The following is an 18,734-nucleotide window of genomic DNA, read 5'->3' on the forward strand; positions in this document are numbered from 1 at the left end:
TGAGGGGTTTTTACGGCGCCTGTCAAAGTGCCCATTTGATTTAGTGCCCGGACTTGACGGGGGCAACACATCAAACACTGATATAGAGAGATGAACCAAGGAGGAAGACAGAACGAACGAAACCAGGAGGGGAAGGGAGTGATGGTGCCATTAAAATGCCAGTGATGTCATCCAGCACTTATTATGAGCCAGCAGTGAACTGTATCGAGTCAGTGGACAAACAGAGTAACAACAGAGTTGGAATGTGGGGAGATATTATGAGATCAAGTGAGCGAGACGAAATAAGTTAAGAGGGAAATCTAACAAAGAAATGCCAAAAACATCATAAAACAACAAGTAGTGGTAAAAACAGCCTCTGGGAGTTTTGATAATAAAGGTGAATGATAGTCACGATAAACCAGCCCAGAGGTGAGTTTTTTAGTTTTATCAGCGAGTTTTACTGCATGGAATGTAATATTTACTTGATAGAGAGTCTGGAGAGAGAAAAGAAAGAAAAAGAAAAAGAAAGTAGGGAGCAGGTGCACCAAACAGTTTTTCCCAATGTCTAATCTCAACATCTTTTTAAACATATTAACATTTATTTAACATTGCCTCAGTGTTTTTATAACATCTTAACATCTGAGTCCGAACATCAAGTCCTGTCCAGTACAACTGGACATTTTTTTTTTTTTACTGAAAAAGTCCTCTTGAAATCAGCATTTGTTTATAGAAATACTGTTGAGTTAGTTAGAAACAGTCTTTATCACAACTCAGTATCAAGGTATCTCAAATTATGATATTAGGTCAGCTGACAAATAAAATAAAATAAAAGTGTAACACCCAGTACCGAATGACAACGTCAAATGTTAAATGCTAAAACAGGGTTTGGTGTCATTGTGTGGTCACTATTGGAATTTTTTGGTAGGTATTGAAGCGCTTTATCATATCATACTATATAGAACACACTTTTCAGCAGTCGTAAAGTAATTACTCATTCAAAATAAGTACCCACTCAAGAGAGTATGCGATTTCGGACGCAGAAATTGTAAATGGTTGAAAATCTGGAAAATATATGCAGTGAAAAAAATATCCTTTCAATTCAGAATTAACAAGTATTAATTATTTCGCAGACATAAGTCAAAAACAAAGCATAATCAAGTTCTGCTCGTGGATATTCAATTGAAATGCTAATAAAAATCAATGTTTTTAATAGATTTTATGCCTTAAGTGATTTAAACAAATACAGGAAGACCAGTGTAGTCTGATTCCCAAACAAATGACTCACTTCCTTAAAAGTTATTATTTGTGATATTTTCATCTTAAGGCTTGTGACACCTCAGTGTGGTTGCTGACTCAATATTCATATGACAATGTCCAGATAAAGATACTCATAGTTTTTTGTAATTGGCGGTATTTTATAAAAAACAAATTAATGATGTAAAAAATATGAAAATAGAAAATCGTATAACTTGTTTTTGTTGTTGTTGACATGTTTAGTTTTTTATTTAATACACAGTTAGGACTAATTGGATTGAATTTATGTCACCATTAAATGCTCTGTGAAAAGTCCATTATTTGGCAACAGACTGATAAGGACTGTAAAAGCCATAAAAATCACATCTCTTATCCCACCCCCTCTCCAAATGTCTTTATTCAGAAGTCCTGAAAGAATAGTCAATGGAGCAGTTAAGGGGAATCAGAATTTGATAATTACAAATACAATTCCCAATGTAGGTTTCCACTGAGGGTTACCACGGACACAAGCAGGGTAGGTTAGATAAAACTGCATTTGTTTTCCTTCGTTTAGATTACTCTCATTTGCTCAAAACTGTCGAAAGTAATTAAATGGGAAGAACAAAAGCATAAAAAATACATTAACAGAAATAAGTAAAATGATAAAGGCGCCATTTCTGATTGTTAGTCATTTGTGGTAATGACGGCAAGAAATCCTTAAATCAACGTGGACAGAGAGAAGTCTGAACCGGAAAGCTCAGGTCACTCCGGCCGGTAACAGACGGTCTCTTCTTACATCACGATGATGTCACGTTTCATCCAGTGAAAGAACTCGGGTGAACTGTGGACCTGAAGCCTCAAGCTGGCACAGGGGTGATAATGTCAGAGATGGTTTGGAGACATCGCCCCCGAAATGTGATAATGAGAGTCGAGACGAGATTGTAACCAAGCAACGGATATATGTATCACTCGAGAGGATGTGGAGAGTTTGTGACTGAGTTTCTTGAGATGCACAGTCGCACTGGCTGTCTTAGTCCTACTGTCTTTGGCCTGAACCACAATGCTCTGAGCAACATACCAATACACAGCTGGAGTCCATCTGCGGGGGTTAACACATGAAAACACAAACTGCTGTAATGTGGATGTGTGTGTTAAGTGTGTATAAGTTTGGCATTGTGTGTCTAGGGTGAGCAGTTTATCATGGTGTACTCAGTACTTCAAAAGGCCAGAGAAAGAGAGCGAGAACCCCTCATATCAAGTTGAGTGAAGGACTCCCGCGCACCGCTGAGGGGTTTTTCTTTGACCGCTCAACTTTGACCTCCAACCTCTTGGAAATCTCAGAAGAGTCTCCATCTGAAACAGACGATCATCCATCTACAACTCCTCCACATGTGATTCCTGCTGCTCACATAAATATGTTTAAAAAAACCTCAAAAACAAACAATCGGGTGCTGAGGAGTTGCAATAGGAAGCTGATGAAGTGGAAGGAATGAAAAACGGTTTCTTTGATACTTAATAAATAAATCAGATGGAGGTCTGAGTTCAGGAAAGACAAACATTTACAGTCAGATGAACAGAGGGGCGAATTCACTAAACAGTTGCACTACTTTTACGCCCGGTACAGTTGGCGTCTTATTCGCTAGCCACACACAATCCAGTTTAACAAGTGCTTTTTGCGATGGAATAGCATATAAACTTGGATTATCAAATAATAGTTTTCATTTTACGCGCGAACATGCCTCCTTTCTATGCAAATTAGCCTTATTTTAGAATGCATCAACATTCTATAATAGATCCAACTAAGCCAAAAAAAAGCTTGATTCTGCTAACTACATCATTTTTTTTTTTGGATTGTTCCAAAGCGCAAGAAATACTGAATTCGGTGTCTTCATCAGATCCCGTCAAAAGACATCCAGTATTCAAAACCGCCTAAAAAGACACAATTGAGATAATATTTAAAAAATATGATTGTGTAACATGTCTAGTGACAATGGCAGTGTTAATTCATGAAATGATGATCAAAAAAATGAAACAAGCTTTTGAAATGGAAGCATCTAGTCAAACCCGGTTTTGACATTTTAAAGATTCAGTCAGTTTTCTGGATCTTAGCGATACTGTACAGTCCCAGTAAAGTACGCCAGATTGCGCCAGTCTGCAGCTGGCGAAATGTAGCGTAGAGATGGTGTTTTGATGCATTTTTATTGTTAGTCAGTGAATGGACCATCAAAACAATGAATGTGCAAATAAACGTTGCAATCAGCCAGTGCACGTTCTTAGTGAATTTCCCCCCAGAGGGTAAAAATGTAAGAAGTATATTATACATACAGGTATTCTTTTTTATGAATCACTCTATACTGTTTGGTTTTGAGGATAAGCACAATAACTCAGTTTAAACCATCAGAATGGACGGATAAACTCATCTCCAAAAAGCGTGACGCACATTCACTTGCACCTGAGTACATGTGAAATCCATGATCCTACCGCCTCAGCCACACAAACACACTTGTAAATAAATGCAAACACGCCGCTATGACATAAAAGCTGGATTTACCACTTTCCTAGAACTTTACTTAACATCCAAGTTCTAGTATCACGTATAGGCTCTTAAATATAGAGTCAACTGGACACATAGGTACCATAAATTCTGGATTGGTTGTCTGCATGTTCGCAGATCTCATACTTTGTAGTAAATGTTGGCTGGACTCTGAGGAGGCATCTCTTGAACGATGTAGACGGGGTGTCCGTAATCGCCGCTGACTTTTTCGTAATGGGGGCAGTACGCCGAGTCAGCGGTCCGCAGGGGAATGATGATATCACTGGGCTCTGAGCCATTATTGTTGCCCCCGACGGTCCCCGTAGCTGCCCCGCAGGAGCTGCCTCTCTTTGGGGAAAGAGAGGAGAGTGTAAGGGCAGGATGGTGAGTTTCAGAGTGCTTGGCTTTCCGTCGCCGGTAACACACAACAGCGATCACTACAGCGATCAGGAGGATGAAGGCTCCCCCGGCACCACCGGCGATTAGGGCGATGTTAGAGACGGACACGGCGCCACTGTCTCCCCTCTCACCGGCCTCACTTCCTTCACCTGCTTTAGAGCTACTATCTGTATCTGAAACAGAAAAGAGCTGATAAATCAATGACCTGACATCTGAAGCCCACTTGCTTTTGGCTATATCTTCTATGACAAACATCCAGATAGTAGTTAGATTAGATTTGGTTTAACCCATAACTAGCTTTGATTTCAGCCGGCTTGAGTTCAAATATGCCTCGTGTTTGTCTTTAACACTGCCGGTTCCTCACATGTTTACCTAATGGATATCAAACAGTGCAGTCTAAGAATAAAAAAGCCTCCAAGAATAAAAAATAAGTGCGTGTCTAGTGCGTTTTGTTCATTATTTTTATTTTTTAATCAACTTGATGCCACATGCATATGGCCTCAAGGTTAACACAAAAATGCAGTTGAAAAAAGACTTTTCATAATAAAAATTGTTTACTTGGCATCTTTCTGAACCTGGGTTAACATTCTATTTTAGTGCTATTTCAGTTATTATTTATATACTATTACAATATTTATTATTAGTTTGAATAAGCTTTTATTATTTAAATTCATTTAATTTTAATTTTTTAGTCGTTTTGACATGCTTTTTATTTTAATTTAGTTTTAAATACAAAATTATTTAAGTTTATTTTTAAGTGTTTTATTTTAGTAATAATTTAGTTATTTAGTTTTTTTTTTAGTTAATTTTATTTTCATCTCATATTTGCTTTATTATATATTTATATCTACATTTATTATAGAAAAGTATGAAAAGTATTGCAGAATAGTCCATCTGCCATCAGTGTTTGAACTGTAATGGTACGAAGCAACGAGAATATTTTTTGTATACGAAGAAAACAAAAATAACAACTTCATTCAACAATTAGTCTCCTCTGTGTCTCTCCGGATCACCATAGCACCATTTTGGAGACTATGAGCTGAACGCAAGCAGCGTACGCTATTCTGAGTCAGCCGCACCTCAAGGATGTGCTGTTTTCTTTCAAATCTAAGCGTAAATACACGTAGTAAATGTATCCTTGTGGCGTGGCTGACACAGAAGAGCATACAAAGTTTGCATTCAGCAGATGTTCTCCAAAATGGTATTATGGTGATGTGGCGACACACAGAGGAGATGAATTGTTAAATAAAGTTATTTTTGTTTTCTTTTCGTACAAAAAGTATTCTCGTCGCTTCATAAAATTCTGATAACTGATGGCAGATGGACTATTCTGACGATGTCTTTCATGCTTTTTTGGACCTGGACAGTGTTATTTACTTGCCAGTTAATGGGACAGTAAATGATTAATAAAAAAAATAAAAATAAAAAAAAAACATTTTGGGGTGGAGTAACCCTTTAACAACAATGATTTTTTAATAGTTCGTTTTAGTTGATTTACAAGCACCAATTCCTGTATTGTAACTAGTTGTCACAAGTCTCTTAAAACACTACAAAAATAGAAACAATATGTAAAAAAGGATAACGCAGAGAAGCATTAAGTATCGTTCAACTGTCTCCCTCAGGCACTAAAAAAAAAGTGTAACTGCAAAAAGTCCTTGAATATTTCATGAGCGTGCATTACTCATGACATACAGAACTGTTATGCTCACAGGGACCCAGGTTTGAGTCTGACTTGGGTCATGTACCCAAAACAATTTCCCTTCTCTCTCCCTTCACTTTCCTGTCAACTGTCCACTCTGTCTTATGCAGTAAAGGAAAAAAGCCAAAAAAAATAAACCATAAAACATTAAAAAAAAAAAAATTAATGAAGCAACCATTATTTCATTTACAATTGGCTTTCTGTAGCTAGACTTTTTTGCTGTTTCACTCTGTATACTGTTCTTCTGATACTGAAATTCTGGGTCAATACCTCTTCCAGGGCCAGGTTTCATAATCCAGGTGCAATGCTAACATCTTTTCAAAATGACAAAAGTGAAACGTTGCTTAACGCAGGATTAAAAGTGGCCTTAATCCAGGGTTTAAAAAACAGATGTTAAACCAGTGTTAAGCTCATAAGCGAATGTGAAAGTGTCCTGAATTATTTCTGACTCGTACCTGGGATTCTGTTGCTGGGACGGCCTGGATCAGGTTTGGGTTTTGGGGGAAGGCCATATGCGGCTATGAAAGCAAAAAAAAAAAGAAAAGTGATTATATGATGGAAAACACTCAGTTTGCATCTATTATGACCAGGAGCAAGTGTTTGCTTGTATTGACACAATGTTTGCTGATTTTTGACTCTTTCAGGTTCATTCGTTGATGTGTTTTTGGAGGTGATGATGATACTCACTCTGTCCTACTTTGAGAACCAGCTTCATCCCTCGCGTCACACAAACGCCTCCTCTCATGCTGTCGATCCCTTCTTTTGTACCGTCAGAGGTAGCTTTGGACAAAAGATGAAAAAACATAATTTCAGTGTCAAGGTTCTATCAGCATTTCCATTGGTGTGAAAAGATGGCTCACTGGAACTCTGAGTAAGCAATAAAACACTGGTTTATGACTCTTCATTACTTCACAGCAATGTGCAGCCACTCACTCATATAAAGGAGAAGCAAGCATAACTGTGTAACCGCCAGTTTTTATGAATACAGAACACACTGGTGTCCTATTACTTTTTTATTAATTTATCAGAAGCAAACATCCATATTCTTGTTGTGACAACTATGAGACGTTCTTGACAGACTAATATAACATAACCTAGCATGAAATGTAGAGGTTCTTTTAAAAAAAAATCACATTTCTGTATCCCCTTAAAACAGTGAATTCAGCAGGTCTCATCCATCAAACCATTCAAATTATACAGTATATTTTTTTATAAAGTCTGTTCAAGTGACACATTGTTACACATTGTTTCAAAATAGCTTTTCAGACTGGATTACTATATCATGAATGTATTATAATTGAGATGTAAAATGGTAAGTCCAAAATATTGTACTACAAGATAATTTTCTTTTAAAGTTCCTCCATGATTTATAACCAAAACTGGTCATAAAAAAAAAAAAAAAAATCTCAAGCTCAACCTTAATATACAACCCTGTTTATGATATTTGTTTAATATTTATTTTTTGTAGGGGGTTAGATTCCCTGGCAACACATGATAGGTAAAAATTGATAGACTGAATGCACTGTAAGTCGCTTTGGATAAGTGTCTGCTAAATGCATAAATTTAATTCAACATTTTTAATGCCTGATTATACAAAACAAAATCTCACAAATCAGGGAAAGTCCCATTTTTTGTGCAACAGGGTTGGAAGCTTCACAAATCTTATAAAGTTGAACAGCAAATAAACAGCTCATGTTATATTTAGTCTGACCTCCTGCATCTTCTGAAGGCTCAGAGCTGCTTTCACTCACCATTTGTTGAAAACTGACTTCATGTAATGAATGTCATGCCCTTTTTTTACCGAGTTGTTTACTTTCTAATTAATTTACGTGAAATGTCAGTTTAATGAAGTTCGGTTTTCTATGAGTTTAATTCGGTCATTATCACTTTTGTTGCAAAATATTTAAGTAAACCTTATGGTAGCCAATTAATTAAAAACGTTAACTGAACGAACTTCATTAAATGCTGAGAGATTAATCAAATCAATTAAAATAGATTAAAAATCTATTCATTAAATGTTTGCAGAGAAAAAAAACTCGATGATCGTTACAGTAAATCATTAAACAGACAAACACAAAAAGTTGCTCTGGAAGTCAACGTGTTTGTTTTATTTCCATGTCAATGAACATATTTCTTTGAGTTTGTCATTGCGACAGAGGTGGTCGTCCACACAAGATGTGTTCCTGTATTCCAGCGCTCTTTCTAGCATTGCTTCTTGCCTCTCTCCAGGCTGCTTTGTATATAGGAAACTGTCTCTCAGGAATAACAGAGACTCGAACGCAACTATGTTGCCTTTTAACCATGTATACAATCACCCCTCAGTGCACACACACAGCCTCTGAAACACACAGTCATTGCATCTTCCAGCCTTCACGTTACTAAATATTTCATAGGTGAGGCGCCTCTCTGCAAAACTTGGTACTTTATCCATGTAAGTCTGAATAACTCAGCATCCAGGCACTGAATACTGCATTCAAACAATGTTCGACCTCCATCCCCATGGTACAAAGTGCTTCATCTTCAAACTTATTTTCCTTTCCAAATATAAGAGGCAGTTCATGAGGACGATATTGAATTCCTCATTGCAGAAACACTTTGTATTCGATCCATTCAATATTTTATTGAACCCCTCAATGATGCACCGTAGCTAATCTGCAGCGCTCTGAAACCACGCCACGCACATTACAAAGACTTTTCCCATTCAAAATATCTCGATTATTACGTTCTTAGGAAAACATTAAGGCAGACGGCCGAGGAGCACATGACGACGAGGGGTGCCAGCAAACATGCAATAGCTTTTCTGCTGGAGGGTAACAGTTTTATTTTTACGTGGAGCTTGATAACAAGGAGCTGAGGCTGGGATCCGTATTTGCCGGTTGGCTAATGAATTTGAAGTTTATCTTCAAAGCACTTTTGTGCAATGACGTCTGCCACAGATTTAGGATATTTTCTGAATTCAATACAAATTAAGTTCTATCGACAGCATCCGTGACAAGCTTTCAGTTACCGCCCAAATTCAATTAGAGAAAAATACAAAAATAAATGAACTGTGTTTACGACAATGCACTTGCAATGATAGCCCAAAATCTAACTTCTCTATAAAAATGTGTTTGTTTTGAACTATAAAGTATCGAAATACTCCTTTTAAATGAAGCAAGGCTGATGAACCTCTTGATGTGTGTTACTGTCTGTAAAATAATAATAAAAAAAAATCTTATGCTCAACAAGGGTGCATTTACTTGCTCAAAAATACAGTAAATACTAATATTGTGAATCATCACAACAAAAAAAAGTTTTCTACGTGACTTTATTTTAAAATGAAACTTATTCCTGTGATACAAAGCTGAATTTTCCACACCATTTCTCCAGTCTTCAGTGTCCTTTTGTAACATTAGAAATGCCTTTACTGTCACGTTTTGATGAACTGAATGCATCGGAGATGAACAGAAACATGAATTATTAAAAAAGATTGTTGTTGTTATATTTGAATCTGGTAGAACGCCTTGCCCCAAAGACCTCCATTATAAGTGCACTACTGAAAACACAATGATTTTCTGTGGCAATCGACAGCATGACACAGGTGCTGTCCGTGAAGCTCAACTTTAAATTAAACCCAGAAAACTTCTTTAAAATTCATGAATTTCAAAACTTTGCGATTCGCCTCAAAAAAGGTCAAAAACATAACAAATTTATGTTAAAATCAAGAACAATGAAACCCTTGGATTTCATCCAAAGAGCCTCTTACATTAAAGCCAAATATTACATTTACCCAAAACTGACTTAAATAAAGAATAATCTTTAGAGAATACACTCAACATATAAAAGATTCACCCCCTCACATGTAAACACACAGAAATACACACACTCATGGAGCGAATCCAAAAACATAACCTTCTCAGTGCTCACGGCAGTCATTAGTCAACACACTGGAGGTGTAGAGAAAAAAAAAGATTCATCACCTAATGACTCTTATTGTGTTCCTCACCTCCCTCGCTCTCTCTTTTCTCCCTCTGGGGATGCAGAGCTGTTGAGTAAAGGTGTAAAAGCTGAACTTGATCAGCAGAGAGAGGAACAGAGAGTTACCTAGGGTTGTCATGATACCAAAATGTCAGCAGTCGAGGTTTCATGATTCTTGATGCCAATTTTGATACCACATCAAAAACGAATATGCTAATGAACAAAACACCTTACTCAGAAAGCAAAATAAATATAGAATTATTAGCAAATTAAATGAAAAGGCTTGCAGCCTTTACCTATTTATTAATTAAACGATTACTTCACTTCCAAATGAAACGTTCCTGATGATTTACTCAGCCCTATGTCATCCAAGATGTTCATGTCTTTCTTGCTTCAGTTTCTTCAGAAACTAAGGTTTTTGAGGAAAACATTCCAGGATTTTTCTCTATAGTGGACTTCGGTGGGACCCAAATTGCAGATTTCACACATTGTGTAATTACGAAAATAAATTGGAAAGGTCATACGCAGTTAGTTCTTCATCCGTGTACTCCGGTTTAAAAAGGTACGGTAGGGTGAAAAATCGATCTCATTTTATCCTACAACTTTAAAATCATCCGACATCATTCTTTTACCTTTTGTTGGCAAAGGACATCTGATTTTCTTTACTTATGCTACATCACGCGTGACCTTTCCAATGTTACTACGTAATGCATGAGGTTGAGCAAGTGCAAGATAAGCATTTGCGTTTTTTTAGAAAATGACTGACCATTTTGCTAGATAATGCCCTTATTATTATGTAGAGCCCTTTAAAGCTGCACTGAAACTGCAATTTGGACCATTGGGCCCCACTGAAGTCCACTACACTGAGAAAAATCTTAGAATGTCTTCATTTTCTTCAATTTCTTTTTGACTGAAGAAAGAAAGACATGAACATCTTGGATGAGATGGTGGTGATGAGTAAATTATCAGGAAACCTATACAAATAAGCAATAGAAAAAAAAACAAAAGAACAAATATAGAAATGAATAAGTGTTTTTGATGTTTTTCAGATCTCTATCAGCAGTATCATGTTCAAGTAATTATCTAGAAATTACAAAAACAGACAAATAAATAAATTAAATGTATAACCAAAATATGTTCATGTAGACTAGTTTATTCGATTTGTATATGGATTTATATTTTATTCATACATACATTTTTATTTTACAAAAAATTGGAATGTGAGCATCTGAAAGCAACTGTAAAACTGAGCTATAAATACATTGAGTTTGCCGCAGTTTATCATTGACTTTGTACCAAGTACCTGTATTTCTGACATCCCTAGAAGGAACTACGAGGGAAAAAAAATAAAAAGAGGAAGAGGGTGAGCGGAAAGGTGAGTGGGCGTAGAAAAACAGAAGTCTGGAAGGTTCTTATGATGGTTGTGGCAGACAAGAGGCCGTGGGTTTAAAAGGAAGATGAAAAGCAGACATGACACACACACACTGCAGTGCAGACTTTACAGTCTACATGTTCACTCGAGCAGTCGAAAAGAAGAGAGAGAACAACGGATGACTTCGGTAATTGAGACGATGATCTGCGGTGATGTACAGAAAAGCGTGTCTGGAACTGAGATGAAGGAAAAAAACATTTTGAAATGACCCACATACTGACCCGTTCCGCCCCTCTCCCAAAATTCCTCAGCCCCCTACACAACCCCCACCTGAGAAAAGGGGATTGACCCACGATGGGAGCAGCAACAGCTCGAAAAGATGGTTTTAACCCCTGACAAATAAGGCCAGTGGCCAAGTCAACCTTTTCAGCCCGCTAGGAATTAGCAGTCTGTTTGGGCTGCAGAAACCCAGAGTAATTTTCCTAAGTAAAGCTCAAGTTCCTGCTGGCAAGAGGGCCTCCATGACCTCATTATCCTGCAGCTGTGCCAGGGCAGGCCTAAAGGGGGCAGCACGCAATCTGAGACACACTGTGGGTGTGTGAGAGATTATGTGAGAACACATTCTTCCAGTGACAGAACATATCTCAGACAAACCCAAGCCAGAGCGGCACTGTTCAAGGACACCTCGGGAAATCACTTTAAATGTAGCTCAGTGTAACATAGGGACATAGCAAATGATCTGAAAGTAAGGGAATCTCATTATGAACCTTTTAATTTGCCTTATGAATATTAATTAAGTGATGTAATATTGGCCACCTGATTTGCTGAAAGATACACGCATCACTGTAACAGTTTTTGAAGTTGTAAACAAAACAAAACTATTGGAGTATGTTTTACAAGACAATACTATTTCAGTTTTTAGGGTTTAGAGCTGTTTAATTCCAAAGTTTTGGAATTTCTGGTTCTGGAATTAACTCTAGAATCGATTCTTCACTGTTTCTTATTCTTTTTCGAATCTTTTTTTTTTTTTTTTTGAAAGATTGGAGTCGCTGTGACTTATTTTGCAAATCACATCTACTCACCATCAAATATTTGTAAAACAATTTTTTTTAACAGATTCATTTAAACAAACCTTCTGAAAGAACTGGTTTCTGGAAATGAATCTAACTTAGCACTATTCCCAAATTACTGAGAATCTATTAAAGAGGAACTGATTCTCTTCAATGGAATTGATTCCAATTTAGGTAACTGATTCTTAATTCCCAACACTTTGGAATCGAGGAACCATTTCCAATGTAAAAGGAATCAAATCAAGTTTACAAAAAAAAAATTAAAAAATAAAGTTTACTAGCAATTTCAAAGTGAAAATATTTCTACATCACATTGTTTCAGTGTTGCACTAAACATTGTAGGATTACCACTTACTGCTTGTTTGTCAGAAAGCCTTCTTGCCCTGAAACTGGGAACATAAACTTTTTTCCAAAGGTGAAAACCATATTGGACCTAAAACATCCTCTTCTGACTGTGGGAATGCAATGAACTTTGCAATAGAGTTCAGATGTTCTGGTTTTCGTGGCCTGCTGCTGTGATCTGTAACACATAAAGTCCTGTCATGCAGTGGATTGTGGTTAAACAAATCTCTTTCATCAGCCGGTACGCAGATGTGATGCACTAAGTGCGCGTGTTTATGAGGAACAGTTGTTCTATTGCTTCACTGAGCTGTGCAGGGATTGGATGAATAGCTTAAAAGGATAGTCCACCCAAAATCAAGATTCTGCCCTCATTAGGGCCCTTCCACACCACGTAGTTCTAAGAACTTAGTTCCTAGAGAACACTAGAGAATCAGTTTCTCCCTCTGGCTGTTTTCCTGCTTGCATTCGCACCAGCTACAGGAACTCTGAAGTGCCCGACATTTTTTCATGACAACTTGCAGTGCTACACATCATCTAAGCTGAGAAAACTGTAGACAAGCGGTAAATACCATTATCGCTGTTTTCCATGTCTGTGGAGTAAATGTTTACATGGCTTTTTAAAAATGCCAGCTGGCCGGTGTTTCGAGTGCATTTGACCAATCAGCGTACACTTACATCACTAATAGAAATTTTCAAGTGTTGAACATTCCTAGTGTTCCCGTGGCTCAAGTGGTAGAGCATTGTGTTAGCAGCACAAGGTTGTGGGTTCAATTCCCAGGGAACACATGTTTGGTAAAAAAATTTCGCCTGAATGTGCTGTAAGTCGCTTTGGATAAAAGTGTCTGCTAAATGCATAATATCATATATATATATATATATATATATATATATATATATATATATGGTGCGAACACACCAAAAAGTGGGTACTTCTACAATTAGTTCAGGTACTATGAAAATGTTTAATTTTATGGAATTTCCCCCCCAAAAGAAATTTTTTGTGTTCCACAAAAGAAACAGTCATTTAGTTTTGGATCAACATGAGGGTAAGTAAATTATAACAATTTTCATTTGGGGTAAGGTATCCCTTTAAGTGAGCACTTTGCTGAATGGTAACATGCTTTACCATGATGTCACTGAATGGACGTTACTGCTTTTAAAACCTCCTGGACAGTTTATACTTATGCATTCAGATATCATAATTATAATACCTAACAATTTTAGCTGGAAAAAACAACAACAACGATTCAGACAATATCATTTTAATTAAATAATTTTGTTGTTGTTGTTTTGTTTTTTGCTTTTCCACAATTCCACAAAACATATTGACTATTTATTAAAAAAAGCCCTTTAATATGTCCCTTCCCAACTTCCTGGTTGAATAGGAAACGTCAAAAAGAAAAACAGATAAACAAACAAACAAACTGCACTTGTCTAGCAATTTCATGGGGTGATTAATTAAGACCAATACCAATTTTCTTCCGCTGTGATTCTTTAATTAACGCCTCCAAGTCAAGGCTCAAAGAAAATCCCAAGTATCTCCAGTGGTAATAACAACATCGTGGCGACGTCCGTCATTCCGGCTCGTCCTGAAGGCAGCGTGAGACTGCCTGACACACGGCGTGAGTGACAGTCCAGTCCCTATGGAAACGGCTAAAATCCCTCAGCTGTAATCTTAAATGTCATCTTTGGTGAGCAATTGACAGGTATTAACAACTAATCCTGTCTGACATCCTCTCCCTCCCCACACACACACACACACACACACACACACACACACACACAGTGGGCTCTCCTGTTTTTTTTATGACTGACCCGTCCAGCAGCTAAGTGCAGAAATGTCCAGACAGCGCACAAAGCTGCGACCCCTGCGGTGCACAGGACTGAACGGCGACAGGGACACAACTCAGACTCTTCTACTATCACAACAACAAAATACCAAACTACTTCTTTAACAAGGTCATAAACTCACAGCCAGAGCAATAAATCCAGCCACAACTAATGAAAGAAGACATAACTCCCTCCTAGTTAACTGTGCTGTCCAGGCCTGCTGCTCCCTGCAGCTCAGACGAGAGACACTTCGGTGGCACAGGTTCTGTAAATTTGGTTCAATAATTACAGGAAGTAGTCAAAAATTCAAGTGAATCCATGCATTTTGTACATTCAGGACTGCTGTTAATGGATATTTTCATGAGGTAACATTAAGAATTAATGATCTAAACGGGCACAGATAATAAAGAGGTGGGGGTGGGGGGGGGGCTCGAGATGAGATGAGTAAAAGATAGAACATCATGTTGGAGTGAAGAACTGTGGATGAGAAAGGTGAGAGGCCACAGTCTAATTTAAGAGAGTTTAATATAAGGGAAAAGAAAGAGAGGTAAGTGAAGAATGTCCAAGTCATATTTCACCCTAATAATAAAAGAAATAAGGACTATTAAGATTTGGTGAAAATTCTCATCATTCAGATGTTATTAAGTTTTGTATGGAAGGATTATTCTGCTTAAATAAATAACACAGGAAGTGATAAAACATACACATTTGTTATGTTAATATTATTTCCTGATAACATTAATAATACGTTTATTTAAATAATACAATTAATAAAAATATTTCATATTATTAATATTGAAAATAAGCAGTTTATTTTCACACTTCTATATTAATATGAACTATATACTATTTGTATTATTAAGGATTGTGACATTATTTTAATTTGTTTTATAATAATAGCAATAAGAAATAAATGAATAACTAAAGATACTTGTTCTAAGAAACGTATTATTTTAATAAGGCTTTTAAATATTATTTACAGTTGGAAGTATTTATACAAGATTAATCCGTGGCACCTTTTTTAATGCAAAACATTTTAATGGTCTCGAACATAAAATGAATTAATATTAATACATTTAAAAAAATATATGATAATTGGAATTTCTTATTTCTTTCTTTTTTTTTGGAAGGCCAGACAAGACGTGGATATGCTCTTGACATGTTTCTCCAAGCTACAGAGAAGTAAAGCGAGAGCGGGAATGACTCCGAGGAACAATCTGAGTGAAACAAGACTGAGATGGTAAAGGTTTTTCTAGGTCATGTTCATGTCAATAATTCGGAGGAGCTGGAGAGATGAGGACGACAAGAGGAAAGGCAGAAAACAGATCTACTGTCGCACTTTTAAACAGCTTTTAAAGCGCAAGCACACCTGTCAATCACACACCGTCAGCAGCAGAACCTGCACACACTACCTGTCTAACATCAATGCCGCGTTTATACACACACACCCTCACACTTGCAGACAAAACCCACGCAGCGAGCGAACTCAAACTGCATATTCAGCAGTGTGAAATCTCTGTCCCCATGTTGGAGGTGAGTATATGATGCATGTTTGAAGAGGTGTGGAGAGGCATTAACAAACTCAACCCATTATTGCGCCGCGCTTCCTCCTCCCTCATCCAAATCCCAGTGCGGCCCCACCACCAAAACCCTGTCCCACAAAGAGCCCAGATAAAGACACATTATTGAGAATCAGCCTGCTGAAATAACGCGCTCTGACATCTGAGTCAGCCCGCAGCCAGCAGCGTGGAGGTGGGGGCGCGCAGAACAGTTATAAAGGACGGAGATGGGAGAAGGAGAGAGAGAGAAACTCTATGAACTCTGCGCTGATGAGGTACCGCAGTAGACATCGCAGATCTCCACGGATCTGCCCACAGCTTGATGCGGACTAAAGTGCTATACATTAACATCATGAAATATGCATATTTTAGACAGCAGCAGTCCTTATTCATTGCCATCCGACAGCAAACATGGTTCTGAAAGCGTATTTATAATTAATGAAAGCATCATCCCCATTGGCAAAAAATCTTTTTTTCAAGGTTGATATTTCCACTAAATCTGGCTGATGTGTGAAAATTATTTTAAACATCATAAACCGGAGGAAAACCTGTAATCTCCTTGGAAAAAAAAAAAAAAGCGCATAATTTATTCAGTTTTTTTAGGCATTCCACTCCATTTGACTCAAATAAAAAGTGTAATATGAGACATTTCAAAAACAAACCTTGAAACTTCCATATGCATGATAAAACAGACTGTGACAGTTTCTGTACTCTGCTGTCTTTAGAAAGATGTGCGTGTGTCTATATACTTATCAGATGTATATTAAGCACTCCAACTCTGAATTAATTACAGTTCTTGCCCACAAACGTCTGTGATTAATTCAGCTTAAATCTGCTTTACATTCCAACCGCATTCAAACTTTTCTTTGGAGATAATATCAGCTTTGAGTGCGTCTTCTATTTTTGGTCTTTAGAAACTTTCAAATACATTATTGTTCAAAACTTTGTGGTCAGAAAAAAAAAATTTAATTAATAAATTAATATCTTTATTCAGCAAGGCTGCATTAACAAATTTAAAGTGACAGTAAAGAGTTTTACATTCCTTCTACTTTAAATAAATGCTGTTCTTCTGAACTTTCACTCATCAAAGTATCCTGAAGAAAAAAAAAAAGTATGACGTTTTCCACAAAAACATTTTCTTGAGCAGCAAATCCGCATATTAGCATGATTTCTGAAGGATCACATGATAATGATGCTGACACGTTGTTGAATGCTTGAATCTGATTGGCTGACAAAGGTTTTAAGGTTTGCAATTATTTTCAGAGAAACACACTAAAGTAGTTCCAGACTTGCTTACTTACGAAGGAACTTACAGCCTACAACAAATAGAAAAAGAACGAAAACCCACAAAGACAGCGATCAAGCAAATAACAGATTAAAAATCCAAAGAAATTCCATGTTTTTGCCACAAAGTTAATAAATGAGGTAATATACCACTGTTCTTGAAACAGATTAACTTACACTTTAGCTATAAGTAGAGATGCAGTTACCGAACCCTGTTAATAGGACTGGACTGTCTCTAATAACTTCATTATTAATTGCGTATGCCTTTATTGCTAGGTCTAAAATGACGTATTGATATTAGGACATGTTGGATGAGATGCATAAGAAACGAATCCTACTGACAAAAGCATTTTAAGAACAAAAACTTGACAAATGTGCTGAAATGCAACATCTGAACAATATTTGAGGTGTGGTTACCATAGTATAAGCAGAATAATTGACTCTGGTCTATTGAGCTATTAGAAAATAACTTCACATTGTGGCCGCATCACCACTATGGGTGTGCATTATTTTTCTAATAATTCAACGGCTCGTTGTCAGTTATTCCTTACATATACACTCACATTGACAAGAAAAAGTCGAAACTCTGAAAAACAGTTACAATTTTTTTTTACATAAATTCACAATGTAAGATATGAAGTTTAATTACAAGAAATAAAGTGTCAGTTAGGAGATAAAATTTGGCAACTGTGTGACAAAATATCACACTGTGAGATGGAAATCACCGAGGAAATGCTTTTATATCAGATACATGATGACTCGCCAAGTATTTGCAGTATTTGCATAATGAATTGAAACTGGGATTCTTTCTCACATTTAGCCATCTGAAACTGGAATACATGTGTTTTATTCATAGCATGTGTGTGCTGAATGCCGTAGCGCTAAAGCACCTCTGATGTGGAATTAAATTTATGCCTTGTGAGCAATGTTATTTTTTTCTTCTGGAAATGCAAATCTAGTTATTTTAGTGTCACGTTGTTGTATACTCCAAATATTCTTAAAAAGAAACAATGGAGATCTCTTTATTAGCATACATCCTCCATCTCCACATTCCCTGAGATTGCATCGAGGCACTGATCTCAAAGCTTGAGTTTTTCAGCACTGGCTCAGGTTCACCTGCAGTGCTTCCCTGTATTTTGGCACAATGCAGCCTTCACTCCATTTTAACAAGATGCCAAGTCCCTGCTGGTCAACAATGGCCCACAGCATGATGCTACACAAGCAAACTTCACTGCAGGAATGGGGTTTTAAAGTGTGGGCAGCGTGAGCTCTGCACCTTTGAATTCTGTTCAAAAGCTTTACCTTGGTCTCATCTGACCACAATATCTTTCCTAGGTCTGCAATACATTTTTTCTCTCTCTCCCAACATGGTTCTTTCTGAGTAATGGCTTCTTTTGTACCACCACCCCATGTAGGCCAGAGCTCTTGATATGATTGACTTTATATTTTATTCTTGCTTATTGAACTCTGTGGCTTC

General features: G+C 37.1%; 1 protein-coding gene across 1 annotated transcript in view; it reads right to left on the reverse strand.

Moving 5' to 3' along the window:
• Positions 1-1,612: 1,612 nt before the first annotated feature.
• Positions 1,613-18,734, reverse strand: part of LOC113093090 (ephrin-B3-like) — a 36,340-nt gene continuing 19,218 nt past the window's right edge. The window contains exons 3-5 of the mRNA XM_026258936.1: positions 6,531-6,623; positions 6,299-6,361; positions 1,613-4,317 (exon numbers count right to left, since the gene is read on the reverse strand). Of these exons, the coding sequence (XP_026114721.1) occupies positions 3,887-4,317; positions 6,299-6,361; positions 6,531-6,623 (587 nt within the window). The 3' untranslated portion in view covers positions 1,613-3,886. The remainder of the gene's footprint in view (positions 4,318-6,298; positions 6,362-6,530; positions 6,624-18,734) is intronic.

This window comes from Carassius auratus, unplaced genomic scaffold (assembly GCF_003368295.1).
Source record: "Carassius auratus strain Wakin unplaced genomic scaffold, ASM336829v1 scaf_tig00214859, whole genome shotgun sequence".
Taxonomy (NCBI): domain Eukaryota; kingdom Metazoa; phylum Chordata; class Actinopteri; order Cypriniformes; family Cyprinidae; genus Carassius; species Carassius auratus.